At 49.1% G+C, this 25786-nt stretch overlaps 3 protein-coding genes across 10 annotated transcripts in view; all 3 read right to left on the reverse strand.

The window, feature by feature from the left end:
- LOC105472520 (thrombospondin type laminin G domain and EAR repeats) overlaps positions 1 to 25786 on the reverse strand; it is a 78490-nt gene that overhangs the window by 45836 nt on the left and 6868 nt on the right. The gene's annotated exons all lie outside the window — the stretch shown is intronic.
- LOC112425028 (keratin-associated protein 10-3-like) lies at positions 1342 to 13839 on the reverse strand. Of its 2 annotated transcripts, none has more exons than XM_071095806.1 (2): positions 13182 to 13839; positions 1342 to 1917 (listed from the first exon to the last, which is right to left on the reverse strand). In XM_071095806.1, exons 1-2 carry the CDS (start codon positions 13686 to 13688, stop codon positions 1342 to 1344), a joined length of 1083 nt encoding a protein of 360 aa, XP_070951907.1. In that variant the 5' UTR covers positions 13689 to 13839. The 2 variants fall into 2 exon arrangements, with proteins under 2 accessions (XP_070951907.1, XP_024645777.2); XM_024790009.2 differs by lacking the exon at positions 13182 to 13839 and having other exon boundaries at positions 1342 to 1632; positions 1729 to 2064.
- On the reverse strand, positions 20559 to 22195 carry LOC105472519 (keratin associated protein 10-3). Of its 7 annotated transcripts, XM_011725857.3 has the most exons (3): positions 21725 to 22195; positions 21572 to 21694; positions 20559 to 21298 (listed from the first exon to the last, which is right to left on the reverse strand). In XM_011725857.3, exons 1-3 carry the CDS (start codon positions 21869 to 21871, stop codon positions 20813 to 20815), a joined length of 756 nt encoding a protein of 251 aa, XP_011724159.2. In that variant the 5' UTR covers positions 21872 to 22195; the 3' UTR covers positions 20559 to 20812. The 7 variants fall into 7 exon arrangements, with proteins under 7 accessions (XP_011724159.2, XP_011724161.2, XP_011724157.2 ...); XM_011725859.3 differs by having other exon boundaries at positions 20559 to 21130; positions 21521 to 22195; XM_011725855.3 differs by having other exon boundaries at positions 20559 to 21130; positions 21410 to 22195.

Here is a 25786-nt window from a genome sequence, read left to right on the forward strand (position 1 = left end):
GCAGAGCAGGCCGAGCCGGGGTCACGCAGGGTCCCCCAGTCACTGAGGGCACTGGGCAGCAATCACACGCCCCCCCTCAGCCCCCCGCCTGGGTTCCACCTCACTTTCTGTGGCGTTTCTGCGCCTGCTGTGACCACAGCCACGGCAGCACCACATCCATCAGGCTGTGGCCGGTCTGGCTGCGGGGCGACTGCAGCATCCCGGGCGGGCATTCTCATCAGGGTTTTGGTCTCTGCAGCTGGCCTGGAGGAGCTTGTCTCAGTCTGAGGACAGACTGCTCTGCTCAGAGCCCCATGTGCTGCCTGATCTTACCACTGTCCCCACTGACGGCCTTTCCCACAGGACACCACAGGCAGCTCATGCCCCCTGCGTGGACCAAGCCTTAGAGAGATGGGAGTGTCGCTGACTGTGTGCCCACACCGGCGTCATCTGTGGGACCCAGGCTCCTCATCCCTATACCTCCGTGGAACCTGCTGCCCCCAGAGAAGAACCCGGGCAGTGCCCAGGTTTCGGGGAATCCTGTGCATCCGTCCGCCCACCCCATGATGCTTTTGTCCCCATCAAGTCCCTTGTTTCCTGTGCAGGTGCAGCACCCCTCACTCTCCCCTCGCATTGCTGCTAAATGGGCAGAACCCTCAGGGGGTGGCACAGAGCGAGTGACCAGACCTGGAGGCTGCAGTGCCCGGATGCCAGATCAGCTTCCTGGCAGGTGACCCTGCAGGGTGGGCTCTCCCAGGTGGGACAGTGGGACAGCCCTGGGACCTGGAGAGCCCCACAGCCCAGGGCACCACAGTGAATGACCAGGCTCAGGAAGACCCGGGCATGGAGGCTGAGCCAGGACTGAGCCTTCCTGGGAGTGGCCGGGAGTCCCACCTGGTGACCTCCCTGAAGGAGTTAGGCCACTGTCCCCTGTGACTTCTAGGTTAAGTCACTCACTCCTAGAAACAGTCATGGCTGGAGAAGACCAATGTCAGCTCAAAACTGTGTGTCCCCCCAGGAGCACAACAGGAAAAGAGAATCAGGTGACCAAGGAGAGTTTATTCGGGAGCAGGAGGAGGTGCTGACAGGTTCAAGTCGAGGCCAAGTGACCCACGGCAGAAAAGCTGGGAGGGAGGACAGGGGACCCAGCAGGCAGCTGGGCACCTGCTGGGAGGCAAGAGGTGGGGAGCTGCGAGAATGGGGGCTCCTGGGAGCAAGGAGGGGGAGGTCACCTCAGCACAGGGGAGACACAGGGACCCATCCTAGGTGGGGGCAACCACCTAAACCAGGTCAGGAATTGAACCCAGCTGGCCCAGGGGGGTGTGCACATCAGCAGCTAGACTCCTGGCCTGAGCAGAGGGCTCAGCAGGCCGGGCGGGAGCACGTGGGGCAGCAGAAGAGGGACACGCAGGAGGCCGGGCGGCAGCAGCTGGGCTGGCAGGAGGAGGTGGGGGTACAGCAGGAGGAGACGGGCACACAGCAGGTGGACCTGCAAACGGGGCGGCAGAGGAGGGACACAGAGGAGGAGGGTCTGCAGCAGGAGGTAGTGCAGCAAGCCGGCTGGCAGCTAGACTGCTGGCAGCACAGAGAGGAAGCCCCAGAGCACACAGGCACACAGCAGACGGGCTTGCAGCAGACAGGCACACAGCAGGCCTGCTGGCAGGGCAAGGAGGTGCAGCAAGCTGGCTGGCAGCTAGACTGTTGGCAGCATGAAGAGGAAGACTCAGAGCAGGTGGGCACACAGCAGACAGGCTTGCAGCACACAGGCTTGCAGCAGACGGGCACGCAGCAGGACTGCTGGCAGGGGGAGGAGGTGCAGCAAGCCAGCTGGCAGCTGGACTGCTGGCAGCATGAGGGTGTGCAGGAGCTGGTGCAGCCTGATTGGCAGGGGCTGGGCTCACAGGCCGCCTGGCAGCAGAGGCTGGACACACAGCTCACTGGGGTGCAGACCAAGGTCAGGCATGGGGCCGGGGCACAGCAGCTGGGGGCACAGCAGGGGGGCTCACAGCAGCTCTCTGGGGAGTCGTCCACCTGCCAGGAGTCAGAGTAAGTGCTGGAGCAGACGGACATGGTAGATGCGGCCATGCTGGGGTTGGGGAGGTGAGCTGGAGGAGGTGTGAGGGAGTGAGTGTGGGAGTGAGTGAGTGTGTGAGTGTGTGAGCTTCGTGGGGCTCTCCGGCTTTTATACCCCTCCTGGCCTTGTTGTTCCAGGGCCCACAGCCTCTCCTTCCTGGTTGCTGAGAGGCAGCGTGTGTCGTGACTAGAGATGTTTTTTTGCCTGTGATGTGGCCCAGCTCATAAATCTCCTGTCATGTCTGGGCTGTAGCCTGTCCCATGTGGATCCCTGGGGGCAAGAGTGGAGGTGGGCCTGGTCTGCACCCCTCCAGTGCTGCCCAGGTTGTAAGAAGGGGGCTGTAAAGGCAGGGGTGGCCCTTCACCCTTATGCAAAGTGTGGCATGCCAAGGCAAGAGCTGTCCCACTCATGATTTTGGGGGCGTCTCCTCCCTAAAGCAGGTCCTCACTGAAGAGGCAGAAGCAGCCGGTAGAAGCACAGGATCACTGGAGCAGCCGGCGAGAAAGTGCAGGAGGGGCCAGTGAGCCCCGCAGTGGTGGCCCTGCACATTCCTTCCCCCGTCCCCATCACTGGAGGAGCTAGAGCCCAAAACAGGGAGAAGAGGAGCAAGGAAGGAGAGGCCATGCCCCTCCCCACAGCCTTCCCCGAGGCCCTGTCAGACGTGCGTGTTGGAACACTGGGGATAGGACTGGGTTTTGGACAGGAAAGAAACGTTTTGGACTGGCCCATGGATTTGGTTCTGCTTTTAAAGGTCATAGCTTTATGATGTGCTTCAATCATAGATAACTCAAGTCCCATGATCAATATTTCTTATTTGTGCATTTTTTTTTGTACAGATGGGGTCTCAAGTGATCCTCCTGCCTTGGCCAAAGTGCTGGGGTTGCAGGCGTGAGCCCTGTGCCTGGCCATCATCAGTGTTTCTGCACCACGTGTCTTCCCCGTTCCTGCTTATTGTCCTTGCTGTCCTCAGCTTCCGTTCCTCAAACGTAAGCTGCATGTGGGCAGGAAGTGTGTTTGTCTTGTTCACCACTCAGTCCTCAAAGGCCTAAAATAGTGCCTGGCCCAAGGAAGAGCCTTTATAAAAATGGGCTCAAGTTATACTTTTTAAGAGAAATTATTGAAGAGTAATTCTGAGCTCTGAAAACGATTCCATTGTGCCACCTTTTTCTTATGCTGTATAAAATGCTCTGTCAAGTTCTCCTTTCGTGTGTGGGGAAGTGGCTTACATCAGACTGGCATCTAGCTGAGAAAAATGAGGAAATCTGGTTTACAAACAAAATCTCTGTTCGTAAGGGCCGGGAGGTATCAAGACAGCTGAGACTTGAGTGAATCCCCATTAGAGAGAAAGTGCACAGAAGTGACTCCAATATTCCTTGTGGATTTTCTTATTGAGGCATTTACCAATTCACAGACCACAGCCAAAAGGCCGAGAGGCTGATCAGCTAAGCAGAGCTTTTAGTAGTCTCACGGAATTAGAAGAAAACACAGAGTTCAGGACCTGACAAGGTGGAGGGAGTCTAGTAAAAAGAAAAAAAAAAAAAAAACCTAGTCTTTCAGTTGGAAATGCTGAATATAAGTGAAGGGCTACCCCTAGGAGGAAGGAAAAACCAGAAAGAAGAACGAAGCCTATCTTTAAATCAGCTCGTATTGAACTCATATGATCTGCCTGTAGCCTAACTCCCTCCCAGAAACAAAAGTGATCTCTTCTGGAGACAGCAGCATCAACAGAAGCTCAAATAATGTTATAAATTTTCATAAAGTTCTTCATTCAGTCAAAAAATTACTAGGGATACTAGAAGACAAGACCAACTGACCAAAAGACCAAGAGGAAAAAACAAACAAGAGAAACAGATGTGCAGGAGATCTACATATTAGAATTGTGAAACTGGAATTTAAAGTAATGCTGATCAACTTTGCTCAAGAAAAAAGAGAACAAATGGAGAATTTCATTGTCAAACTGGATTTATTAAATGGAATCAAACAGAAATTCTGGAAACGAAGAACACAATAGCTGAAATTAAGAACTAAGTAGCTTAGCTTTACAACCTATAGACAAAACCAAAGAGAAGACTAGTAAAGGAAGGGAGATGAGGAAATTTCAAGCCTGAATACTGAGATGGGAAATAAAAGAGGGAAATAAAGAAAGTGGAGCAATAAATATGCCTGTATTTTGTGAAAATCTATGGGAAAAATGATTGAATCCTACAAGGAGAGGAGTAAAATAGGGGTAGTAAAATATTTGAAGATATAATGGACAAGAACTTTAACCTGATGAAATGTGTAGATGCAAAAAACATTTAAGAATCTTTAGGCCAGGTGTGATGGCTCACACCTGTAATATCAGCACTTTGGGAGGCCAAGGTGGGCAAATTGCTTGAGCTCAGGAGTTGAAGACCAGCCAGGACAACATAGCAAAATCCAATCTTGGTCGGGTGCTGTGACTCACACCTGTAATCCCAGCACTTTGGGAGGCAGAGGTGGGCGGATCACAAGGTCAGGAGATCAAGACCATCCTGGCTAACATGGTGAAACACCATCTCTACTAAAAATACAAAAAAAAAAAAAAAAAAAAAAAAAAAAACCTGGGCGTGGTGGCAGGTGCCTGTAGTCCCAGCAACTTGGAAGGCTGAGGAGGAGAATGGTGTGAATGTGGGAGGCAGAGTGTGCAGTGAGCCGAGATCACACCACTGCACTCCAGCCTGGGTGACAGAGCAAGACTCTGTCTCAAAAAAAAAAAAAAACTCTACAAAAAATATAAAAAATTGGCCCAGCTTGGAGGTACATCTGTAGTCCCAGCTACTCAAGAGGCTAAGGAGGAGGATCACTTGAGCCTGGGAGGTAGAGGCTGCAGTGAGCCAAGATTGCACCGCTGCACTCTAACCTGGGCAACAGAAGGAGACCTGTTGAAAAAGAAAAAAAAAAAAAAAAAAAAAAGAAAGAAAATAAAAGAAAAAACAAAAAGAAAAAAGGAACCTCCCAAACCAAGAATCTTTAGCAAGTGAATACAAAGCAAACTCCACCTGGGCACATTGGGGTTGAAATCCAAAGACTGAGAAAAATTTAAAAACAGCCAGAGGAAAACAAGACATATTACCTTCAAAGAAGCAACAATAACATTAACAGATGACTTCTCAGTGAAATGATGGAAGGTAGAGGACAATGGAATGATATCTTTACAGTCATTCTCCGGACACTGAGAGGATGTGTCACCAGCAGGATCTGCGCTACAGAAAATACTAATGAGAGCATTAGGCAGAACAAAAACAATCACAGATGAAAGCAAGAAGTTGATAAGGAAATGAAATGTAGCAAAAGAAGAACACATGGGGAAAATCTAAGTGAATGTTCACTGTATAAAATGTCTTATACGTTGTAAAATATTCATAGAAATAAAATACATAGCAAGAACACAAAATTCAGGGGGCTACATGGAGTTCAAGTGGCTTAAGCACAGTGCACCATCTGAAAAATAATATAAGGTCTAATTTACATTAGACTTTAAAAAGTCATGGATTTATGTTATAATCTCCACTATAATAATAGAGGAATATACAACTCACTAGGAAGTAGATGCATGTACTCGGTTGACTCATGCCTCCCCAAAAGTCATCTCCACCCAGAACTGCACAATATGACTTTATATGGAAATAAGGTATTTGCAGATATAATTAGTTAAGTCATATGGGATCATAGTGAACCTTAAATCCAATGTCTAGTGTCTTTACCAGAGAAAGGAGAAGGAAGTCCAGACGTACACACAAAGGGAAGAAGATGATATGACAACAGAGGCGAAGATTGGAGTGAAGATAGAGGCCAAGGGACACCAAGGTTTGCTGGGTGCCACCAGAAGCTAGAAGTGGCAGGGACAGATTCTCCCTTGGAGCTCAGAGAAAGCCTGGCCCTGCCCAACTGAGGAATGCTGTGTGCTTCGTTTCGGGTGCCTGGCCCTCAGAACTGTGAGAGAATAATTTCCCATTGTTTTCAGCCACTCCTTTGGTGTAATTAGCTATGGTAGCACTAGGAACCAATACAATGAAGGAATAAAACAAAACTTAAACCACTCAATCCAAAAGCAGTAAAGCAAGGAGATAAAAGGGAGTAGATTCCTTGCATAAGCAAAAACCAAAGTGAGATGGGAGGTTTAAACTCAAATGTATCAGCAAAGCCCCACATTCTTGCCAGTCCTGCACAGCAGATGTGTTGTTACTTTAGTCAACACAGCTGTATAGAGAGAGTCACTGGGGTTTAAGTTCGCATTGTCCTGATGATTCATGATATGGAGCATGTTTTTATGTGTTTATTTGCCATCCGTATCTGTTCTTTAGTGAAGGGTCTATTTAAGTCATATATTATATGGCAAAATACTAAACACCGTGGGAATCCATAGATGTGATATTATGGCAATAGTAATAATAATAAGACCCAAAAAATCAGTGCCTGTTCGGGGTTAGGGTGGGGATGTGGAATGACTACAAAGGGGCAAGAGGGAAATTTATGGGATGATGAGAGGCCTCTATATATTGATGGTGTTGGTGGAGACACAACTGTCTATTTGTCAAGACACAGAATCCAACAAAAGGAAAAATCCCAAATATATCATATTGATTAAATGAATCTAAGATTAAAAGCCATTCTACAAAGCAAACTATGGACCCAAAGACTTTCACCACAGAATGCTGTCAAATAATTGGGAGAGAAATAATGCTAGGCTTAAATTTCTCAGCTTGTTTCATTAGGCCATCATAATTTTCCAGACCTTAGGAAGTGGGACCTGAAGTATTGTCTTCTAGTGAGAGCAACTGAGGAATGCTGTGTGCTGCCCAGGGGGCCACATGGATGTTACCTGGGGACATGATGGCCTGGCTGGGGAGGGGCCAGCCACAGGCCAGGAGAATGGCCCAGAAAGGAGGCTAATGAGGAAGCCACTGTCATGCAGAAGCTGGAGCAGACTCATCAGTAGGGGCTGGGCCCACAGGACATTATGCGTTGATGAAAGTGAACCCATCAGGAAGATATACCAATTGTAAATATATACATATCTAATATCAGATCACCAAAGTATGTGAAACAAAAATGGACAGACATGAAGAAAGAAACAGACAGTTCTGGTTCTACAAAAAGAGTTAGAGGCATCAATGAGTCATTCTCTGTAATTAAAAAAAAAAAATGGAATTAAATTGACATTCAGTAAAGAAATAGAGGACTTGAAGAACTCCCTAAACAGGTCTAACAGAGATGCAGAAACACCCAACCCAGCAACAGCAGACAACACACTCTTCTTAAGTTCACATGGAGCAGTTGCCAAGTTAGACTGTACCTTAGGCCACAAAACTAGTCTTAATAATTTAAAATGATCAAACTCATACAAACTATCTTCTCTGATTATAATGGAAAGAAACTAGAAAATAACAGAAGAAAAACTGGAATTCACAAATATTTGTATATTAAATTACACACTGTCAAACAACCAATGAGTCAAAGGAAAAACTCAAAGAGAAAGTAGAAAATACTTTGAGACGAATAAAAAAGAAAACACAGCAAACCAAAACTTACGACATGCAGTGAAAGCAGTATATAGAGGGAAATTGATAATTGAATGCTTACATTTTTAAAAAATAGAAAGATCTCAAATCATTAATCTAACGTGATACCTTAAGGAACCAGAAAAAGAAGAGCAAACTGAATCCAAATTTAGCAGAAGGTAGAAAATAAAGACTAGAACACAGAAAAATGGAATAGAAAGTAAAAAATCAATAGAATCAATAAACACCAAAGTTGGTTCTTTGAGAAGAGTAACAGATTTGACAAATCTTTATCTGTCTAGATCTTTATCTAGACAAATCTTTTTTTTTTTTTTTTTTTTTTTTTTTTGAGACGGAGTCTCGCTCTGTCGCCCGGGCTGGAGTGCAGTGGCCGGATCTCAGCTCACTGCAAGCTCCGCCTCCCAGGTTCACGCCATTCTCCTGCCTCAGCCTCCCAAGTAACTGGGATTACAGGCGCCCGCCATCTCGCCTGGCTAGTTTTTTGTATTTTTTAGTAGAGACGGGGTTTCACCGTGTTCGCCAGGATGGTCTCGATCTCCTGACCTCGTGATCCACCCGTCTCGGCCTCCCAAAGTGCTGGGATTACAGGCTTGAGCCACCGCGCCCGGCCGACAAATCTTTATCTAGATTAAAAGATGACAGATTCAAATAATTAAAATCATAAATGAAAATGGGAATATCACTACTGACCTTACATTAATAAAAAGGATTATAAGGAATACTATGAAAATTTGTACACCAACAAATTAGATAACCAATATGTAATGGAAAAATTCTTATAAACACACAAACCACCAACATGGCTACCTTTCCTTCATATGGCTCCAGGTTACTGTCTAGTGCCCTTGTATTTCAGCCTGAATTCATTTCTTGTAAGGCAAGTCTATTGGTAATGAGCTCTTTCAGGTTTTATTTACCTTGAAATGAACCACTTTCTCTTTCTTTTTTCTTTTTCTTTTTTTTTTTGAGATGGAGTCTCGCTCTGTTGCCCAGGCTGGAGTGCAGTGGCGAGATCTCCGCTCACTGCAAGCTCTGCCTCCTGGGTTCCCACCATTCTCCTGCCTCAGCCTCCAGAGTAGCTGGGACTACAGGCTCCCACCACCATGCCCGGCTAGTTTTTTGTATCTTTAGTAGAGACAGGGTTTCACTATATTAGTTTTAGCCAGGATGGCCTTGATCTCCTGACCTCGTGATCCACCTGCCTCGGCCTCCCAAAGTGCTTGGATTTCAGGCATAAGTCACCATACCTGACCCCTCTTTCATTTTTGAAGGATAATTTTGTCAGATGCTGATGTCTTTTTGGTTGTTGGTTTCCCCCGCCCCTGTACCCCAAGCCAGCACGTGAAATATGTCATCCCAATGCCTCTGGCCTCCATGGTTTCTGATGAGAAATCCGCTGATAGTCTTCTGTGCAGCTGCTTTCTAGATTCTGTTTTGACTTTTGAGAATTTGATTACACTGTGTTTTTGTGTGACTCTCTTTGAGTTTATTCTACTTGGGGTTCACTGAGTGGCTTGACCGTGTAGATTGATGTGTTTTCTCAATTTGGGGAGTTTTGGCCATTATTTCTTCAATTATTTTTTCTGTTCCCCCGTCTCCCCTCCATCTGGAAATCCAGTTAAGCGTGTTGGGATGCTTGATAGTGTCCCACAGGTCTTCTAAGATTTGTTCATTTTTCTCCATTCTCACATCTACTCCCCTTTGTCTCATCTACTCCTCAGACTAAAGTATGTTAATTCATCTGTCTTTATGTTCATTAATTCTTCCACCTGATAAAATCTGCTGTTGAAACCCTATCATGAATTATTTATTTCAGTTGTTGTACTTTTCAATTCCAGAATTTTTGTTTGGTTTCTTTTTAAAGTTCCTGTCTCTTTATTGATATTGTCTATTTGGTGAGGCATCATTCTCCTGGTTTATCTTAATTCTTTGTCTGTGATTTTATTTAGTTTTTCGAACAGTTTAAGAGAGTTGATTGAAAGACTTTATCTAGTGAGTCCAATTCTGGTCTTCCTCAGGAAGATTTTCTATTAACTGTTTTCCCCCCACGAGTAGCTCATATTTCTTCCTGCTCCGTCTGGTGAAAACTGGACAGTGACTATTACAATGGGATATTTCTGGGTATCAGGTTCTCCCCCTCTGTGCAATTTGCTGTTGCTGATTGTTGTGGATTGTGGTTGTTTTTGCTTAAAAAAATAGTTTCTTAAAAAAATAGTTTCAAAAAAAAATGTTTTTGCTTAAAAAAATAGTTTCTTCGTCATGTGTGCTCACTGTTCTATTAGCTTAGTGCTGAGACAGTAATTTGACAGAGAGTTCCTTAAACCCCTGGAATCAAAAAAATGTTTTTCTCCAGGGCTTGTAGCTAGGCTCTGTACATTGGTCCACACCCTCAGCACTCAGCTGGGGAGTTTGCGACTCTGCCTTCCCCTTCACTTCCTGCTTGCACCTTCACACTTCCTGCTTGCACCTTCACTTCCTGCTTGCACCTTCACTTCCTGCTTGCTCAGAGCCTGAAGTTCAGCCAGAGGTGAGCACTGAGAGCTTCTCAGTTCTTTTCTGAGGCTGTGCCCCGTCATGGGCATGTGTGGGGACCTTCTGGACTCCCAAGAATAAGTGGGATCTCCCAACTCCCTTATTCCTCAAAGCATGCCATCTCCCAGCTTTTCCTCCCAGGCTTTTCAGGTGTGCCCAGTGTTTTCTGGCTGATATATTTGGCCCCAGGTGGCAGTGACTGTTTAACGTTCTGACAAAGCCTTGGTGTAGCTGCTCTCTGCCTTGAATCTGAGTTGGTGAAATAAGGCAAGCCCTGTGTGTTAGTCCTTCAGGGAGCCACCAGACGGGTGGAAACGGACAACCTCACTGCCTTGCAAACAAGGTCCCCTCTGTTTCCCTGGCAGCAGCACCCCACACCAGGAACTCTGGCTGCTGTCCTCCTGACTGTCACCCAGCTGGAGATGGGGGATGGGGCAAGGGGAAGTTTAAATCCACAAGGTTCTCCTATTTGATTCTGTTGCTTTTTCTTGGTTATATGTTCCCTTGCCTGCTGCAAACCTTCAAATATTTTCCAGAGTTCAGATAAAATTGAACTCCAGCCCCCTCTGCTGGGGTGGGTGGGTGGACGGCAGGTGGGGACGGGAAGGTCTTGGGGAAGGGATGGTGGAGGAAGCCTAGGACAGTGTGGGACCACGTCCAAACCAGAGGGTGGGAGAATACGTGAACACGCGAACACGTGTGCAGATGGAGCCAGACAGTTTCAAACAGGATGAACAAATCCGAGGGTAGACTCCTAGAAATACAACTGCACAGTCAGGGAACGCTGGCCAGGGACAGCGGGTTGGTTTGTTTGGGTTTTGCCACTTTCTGATGTTCCCTGGAGGGACAGGCCCTCACAGTTCCCTGCTGCGCCATTTCCTCTGACATCGGTATTTGCGGGCACAATTAGGGACCATCTTTGAGGGCATTTCTCAGTATCTCTATGAATTCGAAATCCATGAACACTCAGTGCTAGCAATGCCACTTCTAGGAATTCAAGCAAAAATGTACCTGAGTGTGGAAAGGTATCTGGTAGAAACACCCACAGAGGTGTTAGAAATAGAACCAGAGTCGTAAGGAAAACTAGCCCTTAGACAAAGGATTTTTTAGCAAAGCAAAATTATCTTTGCACAGAGAGGTGCCTCTCGTATGACCGGTTGCCACGAGAGCACACAGAACAAAGGAGAGTGAAAGTTTTTATTTTTGATGCAAATCCTGCCCCTGTGCCCTTTTTTAACTGGCCAGGGTCAGACCGTGCAATCTAAGCTGAACCCGATTGGCTAAACGTTTAGGGGAAGGGGTCGTCTGCGGTGAGCTAGGGAGTCAGTCTTTTCTCAAATAAGGAAAGGAATGTGAGCTGGTGCTGATACAGCCACTGGTGCTGTGGCATGCCTGGGCATGCAGGAAAAGCAGAAAGAAGGAAAGAAGAAAGAGACAGGGAGGGGTACTGGGAATTAAACAATAAAGGATTGATCAGGCTGTTTGAAGAGAAACCTTGCCATATCTCACAAGAGGCATCGTTTGTAATAATTAACAACTGGAGAGACGTTCAAGGCCATCCACCTGGCGTTGCAGACATCAAGTGTGGCGTGTCCACACTTTGGAACGATGCACTCCTTGCTGAAGAAAACCATGAGAAAATATTTTTGTTAATCAACCTGGCAAAAAAAGAACAATGTGTGGCCCGGCATTGTGATCATGTAGCTGTTAAGAAGTAAAGACTCGGGGCCTCTTGTGGACAACGTGATGACCGTCGCCTTGTCAGCGTCCCTTGCCTACAGTTGCATTTCTAGGAGTCTGTTCTCAGATTGGCTCAATCCTGTTTGAAACCACATCTGGCTACACCTGGACCTGTGTGTCCGTGTGTTTCTCTCGACCTCTGGTCTGCATGTGTCCCCACGCTGTCCCGGGCTTCCTCTGCCATTGGGGCCTTCCTGTTCCCACCGGCCCTCCGCCCACCCAGCCCAGCACAGGGAGCTCTGGAGGCCGCGTCCCTGTTCTCTGCTCTGCATCCCAGCGGCAAGCCTGGCGCAGGAACAGAGGGCGTCCCTGAGCGTCTGTGAGTGCGCAGGAGGCCAGGATGCCCAAGCTGTCCCTGAGTGAAACTCCCTGAGCACAGGGACAGCTGGAGCCCAAGTCTGCCCCCATGTCCCACCTCCCAGCACAGCTGGGGCCTGCCACCCGCTGGGACAGCCCCAACCCATGCCATGGGAAGGAGCTGCTTCTACCCACGGTGAGTGGAGCGTTGGCCCGAGCCATGTGGTGTCCGTGGGACTCAGTCAGTGAGCAAAGCTTTTGGGCCCCACAGGACCTGGAGGGGAGCTGGACAGCAGAACATGCCACAAGGTGGACAGGAACTTCCAGGTGTCACACAAGAGCCCCCCACGGCCCCCCAGCTGGGGATGTAAAGAGATCCACGGGGCCCAGCCCCCCAGAGCCAGGCCAGGCCCCACTCTGCCCCATCCCGCCCTGGGTGCGGACAGTCAGCACAGAGTCAGCTGGGGCTGCAGAGGCTTTACTGGTGCCCAGAGGCAGAGGGTGACACTCCTGGGTGTGAGACCCGGGTCAGGAAGGCCCGTACCCAACCAGCAGAGGGTCGTGATCTGCAGCCAGGAGGCGCCACAAGGAGCAGCCAGGGCTCGCCCACCCTGGGGGAGGTCTGGGAGGAGCCAGTGACCATCTCAGACCCCACCCCTGGGCTGGACGGCAGTGGGTGGGGCTGCTGCTTCTCTGTGGTTGGGCTGTGTTGGGGCTGGGTGGGCTGGGAGGTCCAAGGACTGGCAGGGAGTTCCCCTGGCTGGCCCTGGGGGACATGGCCATCAGCAGCTGGACTTCTGGCCTGAGGAGAGACTGCAGCAGGCCGGGCGGGAGCACACAGGGCGGCAGAGGAGGGACACGCAGGAGGCCGGGCGGCAGCAGCTGGGCTGGCAGGAGGAGGTGGGGGCACAGCAGGAGGGGACGGGCACGCAGCAGGTGGAGCTGCACACGGGGCGGCAGAGTAGAGACACGGAGGAGGAGGGTCTGCAGCAGGAGGAGGTGCAGCAAGCTGGCTGGCAGCTAGACTGCTGGCAGCATGGAGAGGAAGCCCCAGAGCAGACAGGTTTGCAGAAGACGGGCTTGCAGCAGACAGGCACACAGCAGGCCTGCTGGCAGGGGGAGGAGGTGCAGCAAGCCGGCTGGCAGCTAGACTGCTGGCAGCATGAAGAAGAATCCCCAGAGCAGGTGGGCACACAGCAGACAGGCTTGCAGCAGATGGGCACACAGCAGGCCTGCTGGCAGGGGGAGGAGGTGCAGCAAGCCGGCTGGCAGCTGGACTGCTGGCAGCATGAGGATGTGCAGGAGCTGGTGCAGCCTGATTGGCAGGGGCTGGGCTCACAGGCTGCCTGGCAGCAGGGGCTGGACACACAGCTCACTGGGGTGCAGACCAGGGTCAGGCAGGGGGCCGGGGCGCAGCAGCTGGGGGCGCAGCAGGGGGGCTCGCAGCAGCTCTCTGGGCAGTCGTCCACCTGCCAGGAGTCGGTGCAGGTGCTGGAGCAGATGGACATGGTGGACGCGGCCATGCTGGGGTGGGGAGGAGGTGAGCTGGGGGAGGTGTGTGAATGAGTGAGTGTGTGTGTGAGTGTGTGTCTGAGCCTGTCGGCTGCTGGGGCTTTTATATGCCCAGGGCCTGTGTTTTCCTAGCAGGAGACTCAGCAACACCCTCCCCTTCCTTGTTGGTGTTTGGAGCCGGAAGGACCCTCATTATTTCTGCTTCCCTTGCCATGACTTGTCCTCACTCTGCTCCTAACACTCGCTGGTCCTGGACCAGGCTGGTGCCCCTGGCTGAGCCTGTCCCTGGGAACACCAGGAGGAAGGGTGCGGCCTCTCTGGGGCTGACCTGGTGACTTCCACCTGGCAGGTCCCGTGACTGTGCCCGGCGTGGGGCCCGGGGGATGCCCAGTCTCTGTCTGCAGGGACCTCACGGGGTGGGCTGATGTGGCTGCGACTGGGAGAGCCAGGACAGAGGTGCCTGTGTTGGGAAAAGGCGCTTGAGGACACCGCTTCCTGGCGGGCTCTGGGATCCTCTGAGATCCTGATGTCTGCCAAGGGCAGGAGGGCAGGGAGGACCTCCCCTCCCCTGAGATGGAAACGGTGCACAGTCAGCTCATTAGGAGGACAAGGCTTGGGGACTGGCCTTTGGGTCTGGACTGCTGTCCCCTGGAGCCCTGGTCAGGTGTCCTAAGAAGGGCGGGTGCAGATTAGGGCCTGGAGGTGGGGAGGGGCCTCTGCCTTGGGGAAGAGGATGTGGAATGAGGGTCACGTGGACAGTGAAGGACACCTGGGGTGGGCAAAGCCAGCCTGTGCTTGGGAGGTCATCAGGCAGGACGGGCCCTGACCCCGGGGCAGGGACGGTCACAGGCAAGCTCCTCTCTCTCAGGGCCTGAGGCCTGCACAGCCTGAAGCTGGTTCTCACCAGGAACCACCACCATCTCCCAATGTCCTTCCAGCCTCTTCCAGCTGGGGATGAGGCCATGGCAGCCTGAGCCAGGCTTTCATGGTGGCCCAGAAAGCCTACAGCACTAGGGAGGCTCACTGGTAGCTCTCCTGTCGTAGCGTAGCAGGAGGTGAGCAGGCCCCTGGTCACAGAACCTTTCTCTGTTGTCCTGCAGGGCGTCAAAGCAGCAAGCCGAGAAATAGAAATGAGGTGTGGATGTCTGTTGTTTGCGGGTGACACAATTGTCCACTAAAGATCTGAGTCACTGCCGTTGTGACTGTCACTGGCCATGCGCAGTGGCCGGATGTGGGATAAACTCACAGCCCCCACAGCCCCTCCCTGCACACCTGCCTTGCCATTGTGATGGAAATTCCATCTGAACCTGGGGCCTCCAGCACGTGCCAGTCACTCCGCCCTCCATGGCTGTTGTCAGACAAGCCCCTCTGACCTCGCAGGGGTGACATCTGTGAAGACTCAGCTCCTGAAAAGAGCCTCTCATCTGAAGGCACAGGGCAGTCGGCACTGGGAGGCAGGGCGGGAGCCGAAGGGAAGCTGAGGCAGCTGCGTTCCCTGATGGAGTATGAGGGGGTGGGTCCCACAGACCTGGAACCCCAAGGTCTAGCATGTGACTGTAGTGACAGCTTCAGCGATCTTAGAAAACGACCCCCTAGTAGCACTGATGATGAAGCTGGTGAGGTCAGAGAGCATTTGACAAGCACGTGGCTATGCCAGGCAGCATTCCAGCACTTGGCATCTATTAACTCACTTAATTTTGGCATCAACTCCTTGTCAAAGTTACTATGGACAGACATGGAAGCCTCAGCAGAGAGGTTGAGCAATCTGCTCAAAGTCACACAGAAGAAAGTAACAGAACCAGGACTAGAAGCCAGCCAGTCTGTACATAGGATCTATATTCTCAACCAGTGCGTCTCTGATTCTTAACAAAAAAAAAAAAAAAAAAAAAATGTTGAAGATGAAAGACAGCAAGTCTTCAATACCAAATTGAATACCAAACAGCTGGATTAAAAATTCACATCAGAAGCAGAAGAACAAAACTAATACCCCAGAGAATCAATTCAATTTTGAGTCCAAACATGAGTTCTTCCAAACACCAAGGTAAAGGATAAAACCCACAAATATAATGAGAGAAAAGATAACAAACAGAGGGTATATTTAGCTGAGACCAAACATGAAAATTCAATTGCTAGGGAGAAAAAAACAAATTGGATCAAAGTAATAATCAAAGAAATAATTGAGGATCAGGTATTCTGGGCTGAATGGACAGAGGTGTGTGTATTTGGAGTAGAAGAACTTAATGAATTTCAAGAAAATCAGGCCTTCAGAGCCCACCCTAGACATGCATTGACAAGTTTTTCAATGTAGAAGACCTAAGAACAGGCCTCTCATGGGCAGGATGAGTAACATACGATCTGGAAATGAACTGCATCAGGCTGACCTCAGACCCCTGTCCCACCAACCAGGGTATGGCAATATCCTTAGAGCTTCCAGGGGAATCTTTGGCGGACTAAGGCTCTACTTTTCCTTTATTCAAATTATTACATCTTTCTCAAATAAAGATAACAGTGACGCATTTTCACAAAAGCAAGAGCTTAGAAAGTACTCCACCCAGGTATTCCTCTTGGAAAAAATACTTAAGGAAGTATGACAAATGGCAAAGTGATTGTTATGGATGGAATGTTTGTGTCCTCCCAAAACTCACACGTTGAGACCCTAATTCCAATATGAGGGTATTAAGATGCGGGGCCTTTGGGAGGTAATTAGGTCAGGAGGGTGGAGCCCTCAAGAATGGGATTTGTTCCCTTTAAAGAAGAAACCCTGGAGAGATTATCTGGGCCATGTGAAGACAGCAAGAAGGTGGCTGTCTGTAGACCAGGAAGAGAGCCCTCTCCAGAACCCCAGCATGTGGCACCCTGCCTGATCCTGGACTTCCAGCCTCCAGAACAGGGAGAAAGAAATGCCTGCTGCTCAAGACCCTCCAGTCCACGGTAATTTGTTATGGCAGCCTCAGCTGACTATGGCAGAGAAGAATCTAAGACAAGGGCTCCAGATTGTAGAGGCTGGGGTATCAAAGGGTTGGCCCAGATGCGAAGACAGGAAGACACTGACCTGTGTCCAGATAACCAATGTGCTCAGTTATAACTGCAAATGCAAATTTCCCATCTGTTATAACAGATGCATACAACAGATGCATATTCAACATCCTAATTGAATAGCAATGATAAGACCCTAATACTTTACTGCATGCTAATGTGAGAGGCCACTAACCACATGTGGCTCTTGAGTGCTTGAAATGTGGCTCCTGCCACATGTTGAAATGGTAGCATTCTGGATGTACCAGGTCAAATAAGATCTATTATTAATTTAATTTCACCTGTTCCTTTTGCCATCTTTAAATGTGGCTGTTATAATATTTAGGATTGCATGTGTGGTTCTGTTTCTACCGGAATATGCTGTATGTTGCTTCCAATTAAACAAGAAAGACTAAGAAGCGGGTGGGGGTGGACACGTGGGCTGATGTTAAGAAGAGCAAGATTAATTCTGTTTTAAATAGAAATTCTCAAATTGCAGTTCCATTCCTCACTTTAATAATTAAAAAATAAACATAAAGGTAAACTTAAAAGTTATTTATTAGTACAATTAAAAACAGAATGTATGTTTTTCACAACAGCAAATAAAAGTAGAAGAGAAAAAACACAAACCATGGTGGATATTCTAAAGATGGAAAGGCAGCTGAAACAAGAGAAAAACCTCCAAAGCAGAGAAGACCCTGAAAATGTGAGGATGAGGAGCGAAGCGGCCAGTTCGAAAGGAGAGGAAATTTCACCAGATGTTTCCAATTAGATGAAAACATTTCTCAAAATGGTTTATAAAATAAAAACCGAGATAAGGTAACTAATGTCACAATTAAACAGTAACGGGAGGGAAAAGAGACGTTTCCCAGGTCCGAGGGCTGCGGGGGCCACACAGAGCTGCCCCTCCCATCCTCCCCACGGGGTGACCCACACAGCCTAGAAATGGGGACTCCCACACTAGCAGGGCCCCCATGTCCCACAGGATGAGCCAAAGGGAGGGCAGCCTGGCTCAGGACTCCCTGAAGATGCAGAAACCACGTTCCCTTACAGAGTCCCACCCAGTGGGGAGACGTGGGCACTTGGCTAGGCCAGCTGGTCAAGGGCTGTGGGAGATGGGTGGTGAAGGGCACCAGGATCTGGGAGCCCTAGTGTGAGAAGTCCCCTCCCAGTCCTTGTGTGGTGAGTCCCCCACTCCCCAACACAAACACATCCCACCCCCTTCACAAGCAGGGCGGAGGCTGCACACACACAGTCGTGGGGCTCAGGGCAGGGCAGCCTTGCTCTGGGCTGCTGATCAGACCCGGGACACAGAGAGGGCTGGGGACAGCCCTTCCTGCCCTGCCTGCTCCCCTTGTCCTGGTGGTTGGGCTGGGAGCTTGCAAAGGAAAATGACAGTGACAAGGGGCCTGTGTCCTTCCGTCCTGGGAGCCTGTGACACTCGGACAGGGACTTCTAACTCTATTGCATTTGCACAGACATGCCATGGAAACTGCGAAGGAATAAATGACTGCTGGGACAAGTTAATAGATACAATGGTTCAAAGGAAAAGACCAACTCAAGAATTAAGGAATCATTACCAACAACAGGGGAAGGTTATGGAAAATTTCCAGTTATTCTTAAGAATTAAGAAGTCGCGTCGGGCATGGTGGCTCACACCTGTAATCCCAGCACTTTGGGAGGCCAACACAGGCAGATCGCGATGTCAGGAGTTCAAGACCAGACTGGCCAATGTGGTAAAACCCCATCTCTACTAAAAATACAAATATTAGCCAGGCGTGGTGGTGCATGCCTGTAATCCCAGCTATTCAGGAGGCTGAGGCAGAAGAATAGCTTGAACCCGGGAGGCAGAGGTTGCACTGAGCTGAGATCGCGCCACTGCACTCCAGCCTGGCGACAGAGTGATACCCACTCTCAAAAAACAAAACAAAACAAAAAAAGCCAGGTGCGGTGGCTCACGCCTGTAATCCCAGCACTGTGGGGATGCCGAGGCGGGTGGAACACAAGGTCAGGAGTTCAAGACCAGCCTGGCCAAGATGGTGAAACCCTGTCTCTACTAAAAATTAAAAAAAATTAACTGGGCATCGTGGCGGGCACCTGTAATCCCAGTTACTCAGGAGGAGAGGCAGGAGAATCCCTTGAACTCGGGAAGTGGAGGTTGCAGTGAGCCGAGATCGCACCACCGCACTCCAGTCTGGGCCAGACTCCATCTCAAAAGAAAAAAGAAAAAAAGAAAAAGTAGACGTTTCTCCAGGGATTCCAGTTCTGGAAACTTGTTGGTGAGATTGTTTGACCCGTCATCTTGCCGAAAACAATGGAAAACACTAGGAAGAATCTTCCTAGTTGCAGCAGGAAACTGGAAAAGGAACAAAGAATTACGGGATTACAGGCCCAAATTGAAGGGAGGGGTCTTTGCCCTTTGTGCGCCTGGGACCTTCCCGGCCAGTTCATGAAAGCTTTGGAGGTTTTCAGATGAGTAAAAGGAAAGCAACTACGTGAGAACGCAGCTGTTACACTGTGAAAAGCGAACCGGCGATACAACATGCTAGCATGTGCTTCCCTAGGGAACGTGCCTGGTGGAACCCAGCAGGTGCATCTTGTACTACCGTAATTATGAAACAGCCGTGGCCAGAATGAGGTTTTGAGCATTTGCAGCCAGCGTAATGTGATGCCACGCATTTCATTCCTGTTGGTGACAAAGCTGCAGGTGCCGCTGTAAGTTTTGTCATCTACATTCATGATTGATTGAAACACTACATTTCACTTAGAGGTTTGGGAGAATAAAGATGCATTTTTTTCCTTCTCATCCAAGATCACAGACCCCAGCTGAACAACTCTTGCTCTAACCCATAGCATTTAGAAACACCCAGAATTCACTTTGTTCTTGAGGGCATTCGCTGGTCTGCCAATTTTAAATTTAGGATTGAATGGTTTTGCAGGATGAAGAGGACAGAAAGCAAAGCCAAGAGCCCCCCTCGTGGTGGGGTCTAAAGGAGACTATCCCTACATGAAGCTAGAGACTGCACAGGCTGCACCCTCAGAGAAGAGGGAGTCAGAGGTAAGCATGGGCTTATGTCCATCCCGGAGGCTGCTGGCTGCCTGGGGACTCAGCACACCCAGAGGAGAACATCCTGCCCCAATAAGCCTGGCCTCATTCTGCTTTGCAGCCCGAACTGGCACCTTTTGGGTACCCCACACAAATCGAAGCCATGAATTTAGTTGAAGGTGATCCTGGAATCAGAGGGTTCCTCACATAAGACAAAAAGCAAACACACCTGTCTTAGAGGCCTCAGAAATGCCCACAAATACTTTTCAAGCACAACGGTGGTTACTCAGCCACAAACAGCAAAGCACACAAGGAAACAAGACACCATGAGTGAGAACTGGCGGAAATGACAGAAAGCTGAAATGGACCCACAGAGACTTCAGGCATTGGGATGATCGTACACAGACTGTCCAACAAACATACACAGATACTTTGAAATAAGTATCAGCTCTAAAATATCTTCCAGGAATGAGAAGTATTTATTTCATTTAATAAGAGAGGGCTGGTGAGAAGATGGTGAGTGGGGGGTCAGACAGGCAGAGAAAGGAGAGAGAGGGAGGAGCCCAGGGAGAGGCCAGGCCCAGTGGGTGCAGGGCATTCATAGAGAAGGGCACCCCTGGGGCCTGGAGATGCTGAGGCTGGCAGGGGACCCCACAGCAGCAGACCCCACACAGCGTGAAGTCAGGACTGCTTCTGCCCCTGGTGCTGTCAGCCTGGATGCAGCTCAAGGCCAGAGGCCCGAAGCTCCTGCCCCACACAGCACATCGAAGTTCTTCCCCCAGGGCTTGCCAGACATGCAAAAAAGACCTCTGAGAGGGCACAGTGGTGACTTTATTCGTTGACAGACTGATCACACACATGGGGCAGGACGCAGCGACCACCGGCTGGCCAGGATGGAGATGAGGGTGTGGGAGAGATGCATGCCTGGAGAGAACTCAGCATGAAGGCTCAGCGTTGCCGGCTGGAGGCGCAGTGGCTCTGGGCAGAGGAGACTCAGACAGGGCTCAGGGCTGCAAGGATTTTCGGAAGTCAGAGATGGCCCTGGAACAACTCTGGAGAAACAGGACCTGCCCGTCAGCAGCTGGACTTCTGGCCTGAGGAGAGGCCGCAGCACGCGGAAGAGAGGCGGGAGCACACGGGGCGGCAGAGGAGGGACACGCAGGAGGCCGGGCGGCAGCAACTGGTCTGGCAGGAGGAGGTGGGGGCACAGCAGGAGGAGATGGGCACACAGCAGGCGGGCCTGCACACAGGGCGGCAGAGGAGGGACACAGAGGAGGAAGGTCTGCAGCAGGAGGTGGTGCAGCAAGCCGGCTGGCAGCTAGATTGCTGGCAGCATGAAGTGGAAGCCCCAGAGCAGATGGGCACACAGCAGACGGACTTGCAGCAGACAGGCTTGCAGCAGATAGGCACACAGGAGGACTGCTGACACGGAGAGGAGGTGCAGCAAGCTGGCTGGCAGCTAGACTGCTGGCAGCATGAAGTAGAAGCCCCAGAGCAGATGGGCACACAGCAGACAGACTTGCAGCAGACAGGCTTGCAGCAGACGGGCACACAGCAGGCCTGCTGACACGGGGAGGAGGTGCAGCAAGCTGGCTGGCAGCTAGACTGCTGGCAGCATGAAGAGGAATCCTCAGAGCAGGTGGGCACACAGCACACGGGCTTGCAGCAGACGGGCACGCAGCAGGCCTGCTGGCAGGAGGAAGAGGCACAGCAAGCTGGCTGGCAGCTAGACTGCTGGCAGCATGAAGAGGAATCCTCAGAGCAGGTAGGCACACAGCACACAGGCTTGCAGCAGACGGGCACACAGCAGACGGGCTTGCAGCAGACAGGCACGCAGCAGGACTGCTGGCAGGGGGAGGAGGTGCAGCAAGCCGGCTGGCAGCTAGACTGCTGGCAGCACGAGGGTGTGCAGGAGCTGGTGCAGCCTGATTGGCAGGGGCTGGGCTCACAGGCCACCTGGCAGCAGGGGCTGGACACACAGCTCACTGGGGTGCAGAACAGGGTCAGGCAGGGGGCCGGGGCGCAGCAGCTGGGGGCACAGCAGGGGGGCTCACAGCAGCTCTCTGGGCAGTCGTCCACCTGCCAGGAGTCAGAGCAAGTGCTGGAGCAGACGGACGTGGTGGATGTGGCCATGCTGGGGTGCGGAGGAGGTGAGCTGGGGGAGATGTGAGTGAGTGAGTGAGTGAGTGGTCGTGCCAGGTGTTCTGAGTGGTTGGAACCTTTATACCCCTCTGTGTTGATTGTGCTACCCCTGGCTGGCTTGGAGAAGCCTTCGTTTTCCTTGTTGTTGTAGGCACTGTTGTGTTAGTAGTGTTGGTTCATTGTTTGTGGATGTTCTGGTTTGTGAGGCTCCTGACTGGAGTTGGGTCTTCCCTAATGTGGGTTTGTCCATAGATAAACCAGTAGAAATCTATTGATTGCATCAAAGCGCACTCCAGAAGCAGGGACAGTGGCAATGAGGCGATATTCTGGGATTGACAGCCCTCTGCTCCATCCCAGGAGGAGTTTGCGCTTATAAAGCACTTCTGCACCTAAGGAGGGATGAGGTTAGGAGAACCTCAGTTTCTGGGCCTTGAGGAGAGGGAACGATGTGTTCTGCTGTGGACAGGTTTGATGATGCTCAGTCGTCCTGGCCACAAGGCGAGATCCACCCTGTGGGTTGACACTGCTGGTTGTCAGTGGGAACCGTGGGGCGTATCTCTGCTGGGGGTGAGCCCTGGGGCAGGTGTGAGGGAATAATGTCTTCCTGGGCAGAGATGGGCTTACAGAGAGGAGCAGGGAGGCAGCTGCAGGCCCAGCCCAGTAGGGATGGAGATGAGGGGCAAGCACCTTTGTTTCATTTCATGTTGAACTGCTATGGGACCTTCCCCCAGTGGTGTGCACAATAGCGTTCACACCTCTCACGTCTCAGGCAACATCACCTGCAATGGTGTCCTTGGGAGCTCCAAGGTCTCTTCCCTTATGGGCCAGAAAGTCATCAGAATGTAGTAGTTCTACTGTTGTCTCCTGGACACTGTCATAGTAAATGTACAAATAAAAGGGTCTGATTGCAGAGCCTTGTCTCACAAATACCTATACACCTGTGTGTATCAGCCCATGCCTGTGCTTGGGAACATACCTGTGCCCTAGTGAGCCCCCAAAGTTCTGATCATGGATCCCTCATCTCCTCACTCTATGATCACTATTTTTACTAAATCTTTGAAATGGCAGAGCAGAGGCTCTGATGATGCCCCAGGCTGCAGGTCTCTCCAAAATTAGGCCAGGGCTCCACTGAGTGCTTGGTGGGGCCCACAGGCTGCAGGGTTTGAAGCCTCTGACCTTTGATGGGTATGGCTAAGGGCTCTGTTGGAGGACTACCTGGCAAAGTCAGGCTACAGTGGAAATATATTATTTCGTAGAAACAATAGCTTGACACAGACTGGCAAATTGGATGAGTCAAGACCCACTAGTGTGCTGTATTCAGGAGACCCATCTCACTTGCAAAGACACACATAGGCTCAAAATAAAGGAATGGAGGAAAATTTACCAAGCAAATGGAAAGCAAAATAAGCAGGGGTTGCAATCCTAGTCTCTGATAAAACAGACTTTAAACCAACAAAGATCAAAAAAGACAAAGAAGGGCATTACATAATGATAAAAGGATCAATTCAATGAGAAGAACTAATTATCCTACATATATATGCACCCAATACAAAAGCACCCAGATTCATGAAACAAGTTCTTAGAGACCTACAAAGAGACTTAGACTCCCACACGATAATAGTGGGAGACTTTAACACCCTGCTGTCAATATTAGATCAATGAGACAGAAAATTAACAAGGATATTCAGAACTTGAACTCAGCACTGGGTCAAAGGGACCTAATAGACATCTATAGAACTCTCCACCCCAAATCAACAGAAGATACAGTCTTCTCAGTGCCACATGGCACTTATTCTAAAATTGACCATGTAATTGAAAGTAAAACACTCCTCAGCAAATGCAAAAGAACTGAAATCGTAACAAAGTCTCCCAGACTACAGTGCAATCAAATTAGAACCTCAAGATTAAGAAACTCACTCAAAACCACACAACTACATAGAAATTGAACAGCCTGCTCCCGAATGACTCCTGGGTAAGTAACGAAGTTAAGGCAAAAATCAAGAAGTTATTTGAAACCAATGAGAACAAAGAGACAACATCCCAGAATCTCTGGGACACAGCTAAAACAGTGTTAAGAGGGAAATTTATAGCACTAAGTGTCCACATCAGAAAGCTGGAAAGATCTCAAATCGACACCCTAACATCACAATTAAAAGAACTAGAGAAGCAAGAGCAAACAAATCCAAAAGCTAGCAGAAAACAAAAATCAACTAAGATCAGAACAGAGCTAAAGGAGATAGAGACAAGAAAAACCCTTCAAAAACTCAATGAATCCAGGAGCTGGTTTTTTGAAAAAATTAACAAAATACATAGACCACTAGTTAGACTAATAAAGAAGAAAAGAGGGAAGAATCAAATAGATGCAATAAAAAATGATAAAGGGGATATCACCACTGATCCCACAGATACAAAAACTACCATCAGAGAGTACTATAAACACCTCTACACAAATAAACTAGAAAATCTAGAAGAAATGGGTAAATTCCTGGACACATACACCCTCCCAAGACTAAACCAGGAAGAAGCCGAATCCCTGAATAGAGTATAGGAAGTTCTGAAATTGAGGCTGTAATTAATAGTCTACCAACCAAAAAAAAGCCCAGGACCAGATGGATTCACAGCCAAATTCTACCAGAGATACAAAGAGGAGGTGGTACCATTCCTTCTGAAACTATTCCAAACAACTGAAAAGGAGGGACTCCTCCCTAACTCATTTTATGAGGCCAGCATCATCCTTATTCCAAAACCTGGCAGAGACACAACAAAAAAAGAAAACTTCAGGCCGATATCCCTGATGAACACTGATGCAAAAATCCTCAATAAAATACTGGCAAACTGAATCCAGCAGCACATCAAAAAGCTTATACACCACAATCAAGTCAGCTTCATCCCTGGGATGCAAAGCTGGCTCAACATATGCAAATCAATAAACATAATCCATCACATAAATAGAACCAATGACAAAAACCACATGATTATCTCAAGAGATGCGGAAAAGGCCTTCAATAAAATTCAACATCCCTTCATGTTAAAAACTCTCAATAAACTAGATGTTAATAGAACATATCTCAAAATAATAAGAGGTATTTATGATAAACCCATAGACAATATCATACTGAATGGGCAAAAGCTGAAAGCATTCCCTTAGAAAACCAGCACAAGACAAGGATGCCCTCTCTCACCACTCCTATTCAACATAGTATTGGAAGTTCTGGCCAGGGCAATCAGGCAAGAGAAAGAAATAGAGTATTCAAATAGGAAAAGAGAAAGTCAAATTGTCTCTGTTTGCAGGTGACATGATTCTATATTTAGAAAACCCCATCGTCTCAGCTCAAAAACTCCTTAAGCCGATAAGCAACTTCAGCAAAGTCTCAGCATGCAAAATCAATGTGCAAAAATCACAAACCTTCCTACACACCAACAACAAACAAGCAGACAGCCAAATCATGAGTGAACTCCCATTCACAATTGCTACAAAGAGAATGAAATGCCTAGGAACACAGCTAACAAGGGACATGAAGGACCTCTTCAAGGAGAACTACAAACCACTGCTCAAGGAAATAAGAGAGGACACAAACAAATGGAAAAACATTCCATCCTCATGGATAGGAAGAATCAGTATCATGAAAATGGCCATACTGCCCAAAGTAATTTATAGATTCAGTGCTATTCCCATCAAACTACCACTGACATTCTTCACAGAATTAGTAACTTTCCAAAATTATTGAAAAACATTAATCTACACATCTGGGACCTCAGAAAACTCTAAGGTGGAGATACACAAAAGATATGCAAATAGACATATCATAGTAAAAATACTGAAAGTCAAAAACAAGGAGAAAAACTTGAAAGCAGCAAGAGAAAAACAAGTTATTTATAAGAGAACCATAAGAAGAGCAACAGTTG

This window comes from Macaca nemestrina, chromosome 4, assembly GCF_043159975.1.
Source record: "Macaca nemestrina isolate mMacNem1 chromosome 4, mMacNem.hap1, whole genome shotgun sequence".
NCBI classification, from domain to species: domain Eukaryota; kingdom Metazoa; phylum Chordata; class Mammalia; order Primates; family Cercopithecidae; genus Macaca; species Macaca nemestrina.

Coding starts and splice junctions, on each gene's coding strand:
- LOC112425028 (XM_071095806.1), bottom strand. CDS start 13,688: ATGGCCGCGTCCACCATGTCCATCTGCTCCAGCACCTGCACCGACTCC. Junction 1,918..13,181: donor GCTGCCAGCAGTCTAGCTGC/CAGCCAGCTTGC, acceptor GTCTGCACCCCA/GTGAGCTGTGTGTCCAGCCT.
- LOC105472519 (XM_011725852.3), bottom strand. CDS start 21,871: ATGGCCACATCCACCACGTCCGTCTGCTCCAGCACTTGCTCTGACTCC. Junction 21,131..21,268: donor TGCCCGTCTGCTGCAAGCCT/GTCTGCTGCAAG, acceptor ATCTGCTGCAAG/CCTGTCTGCTGCAAGTCCGT.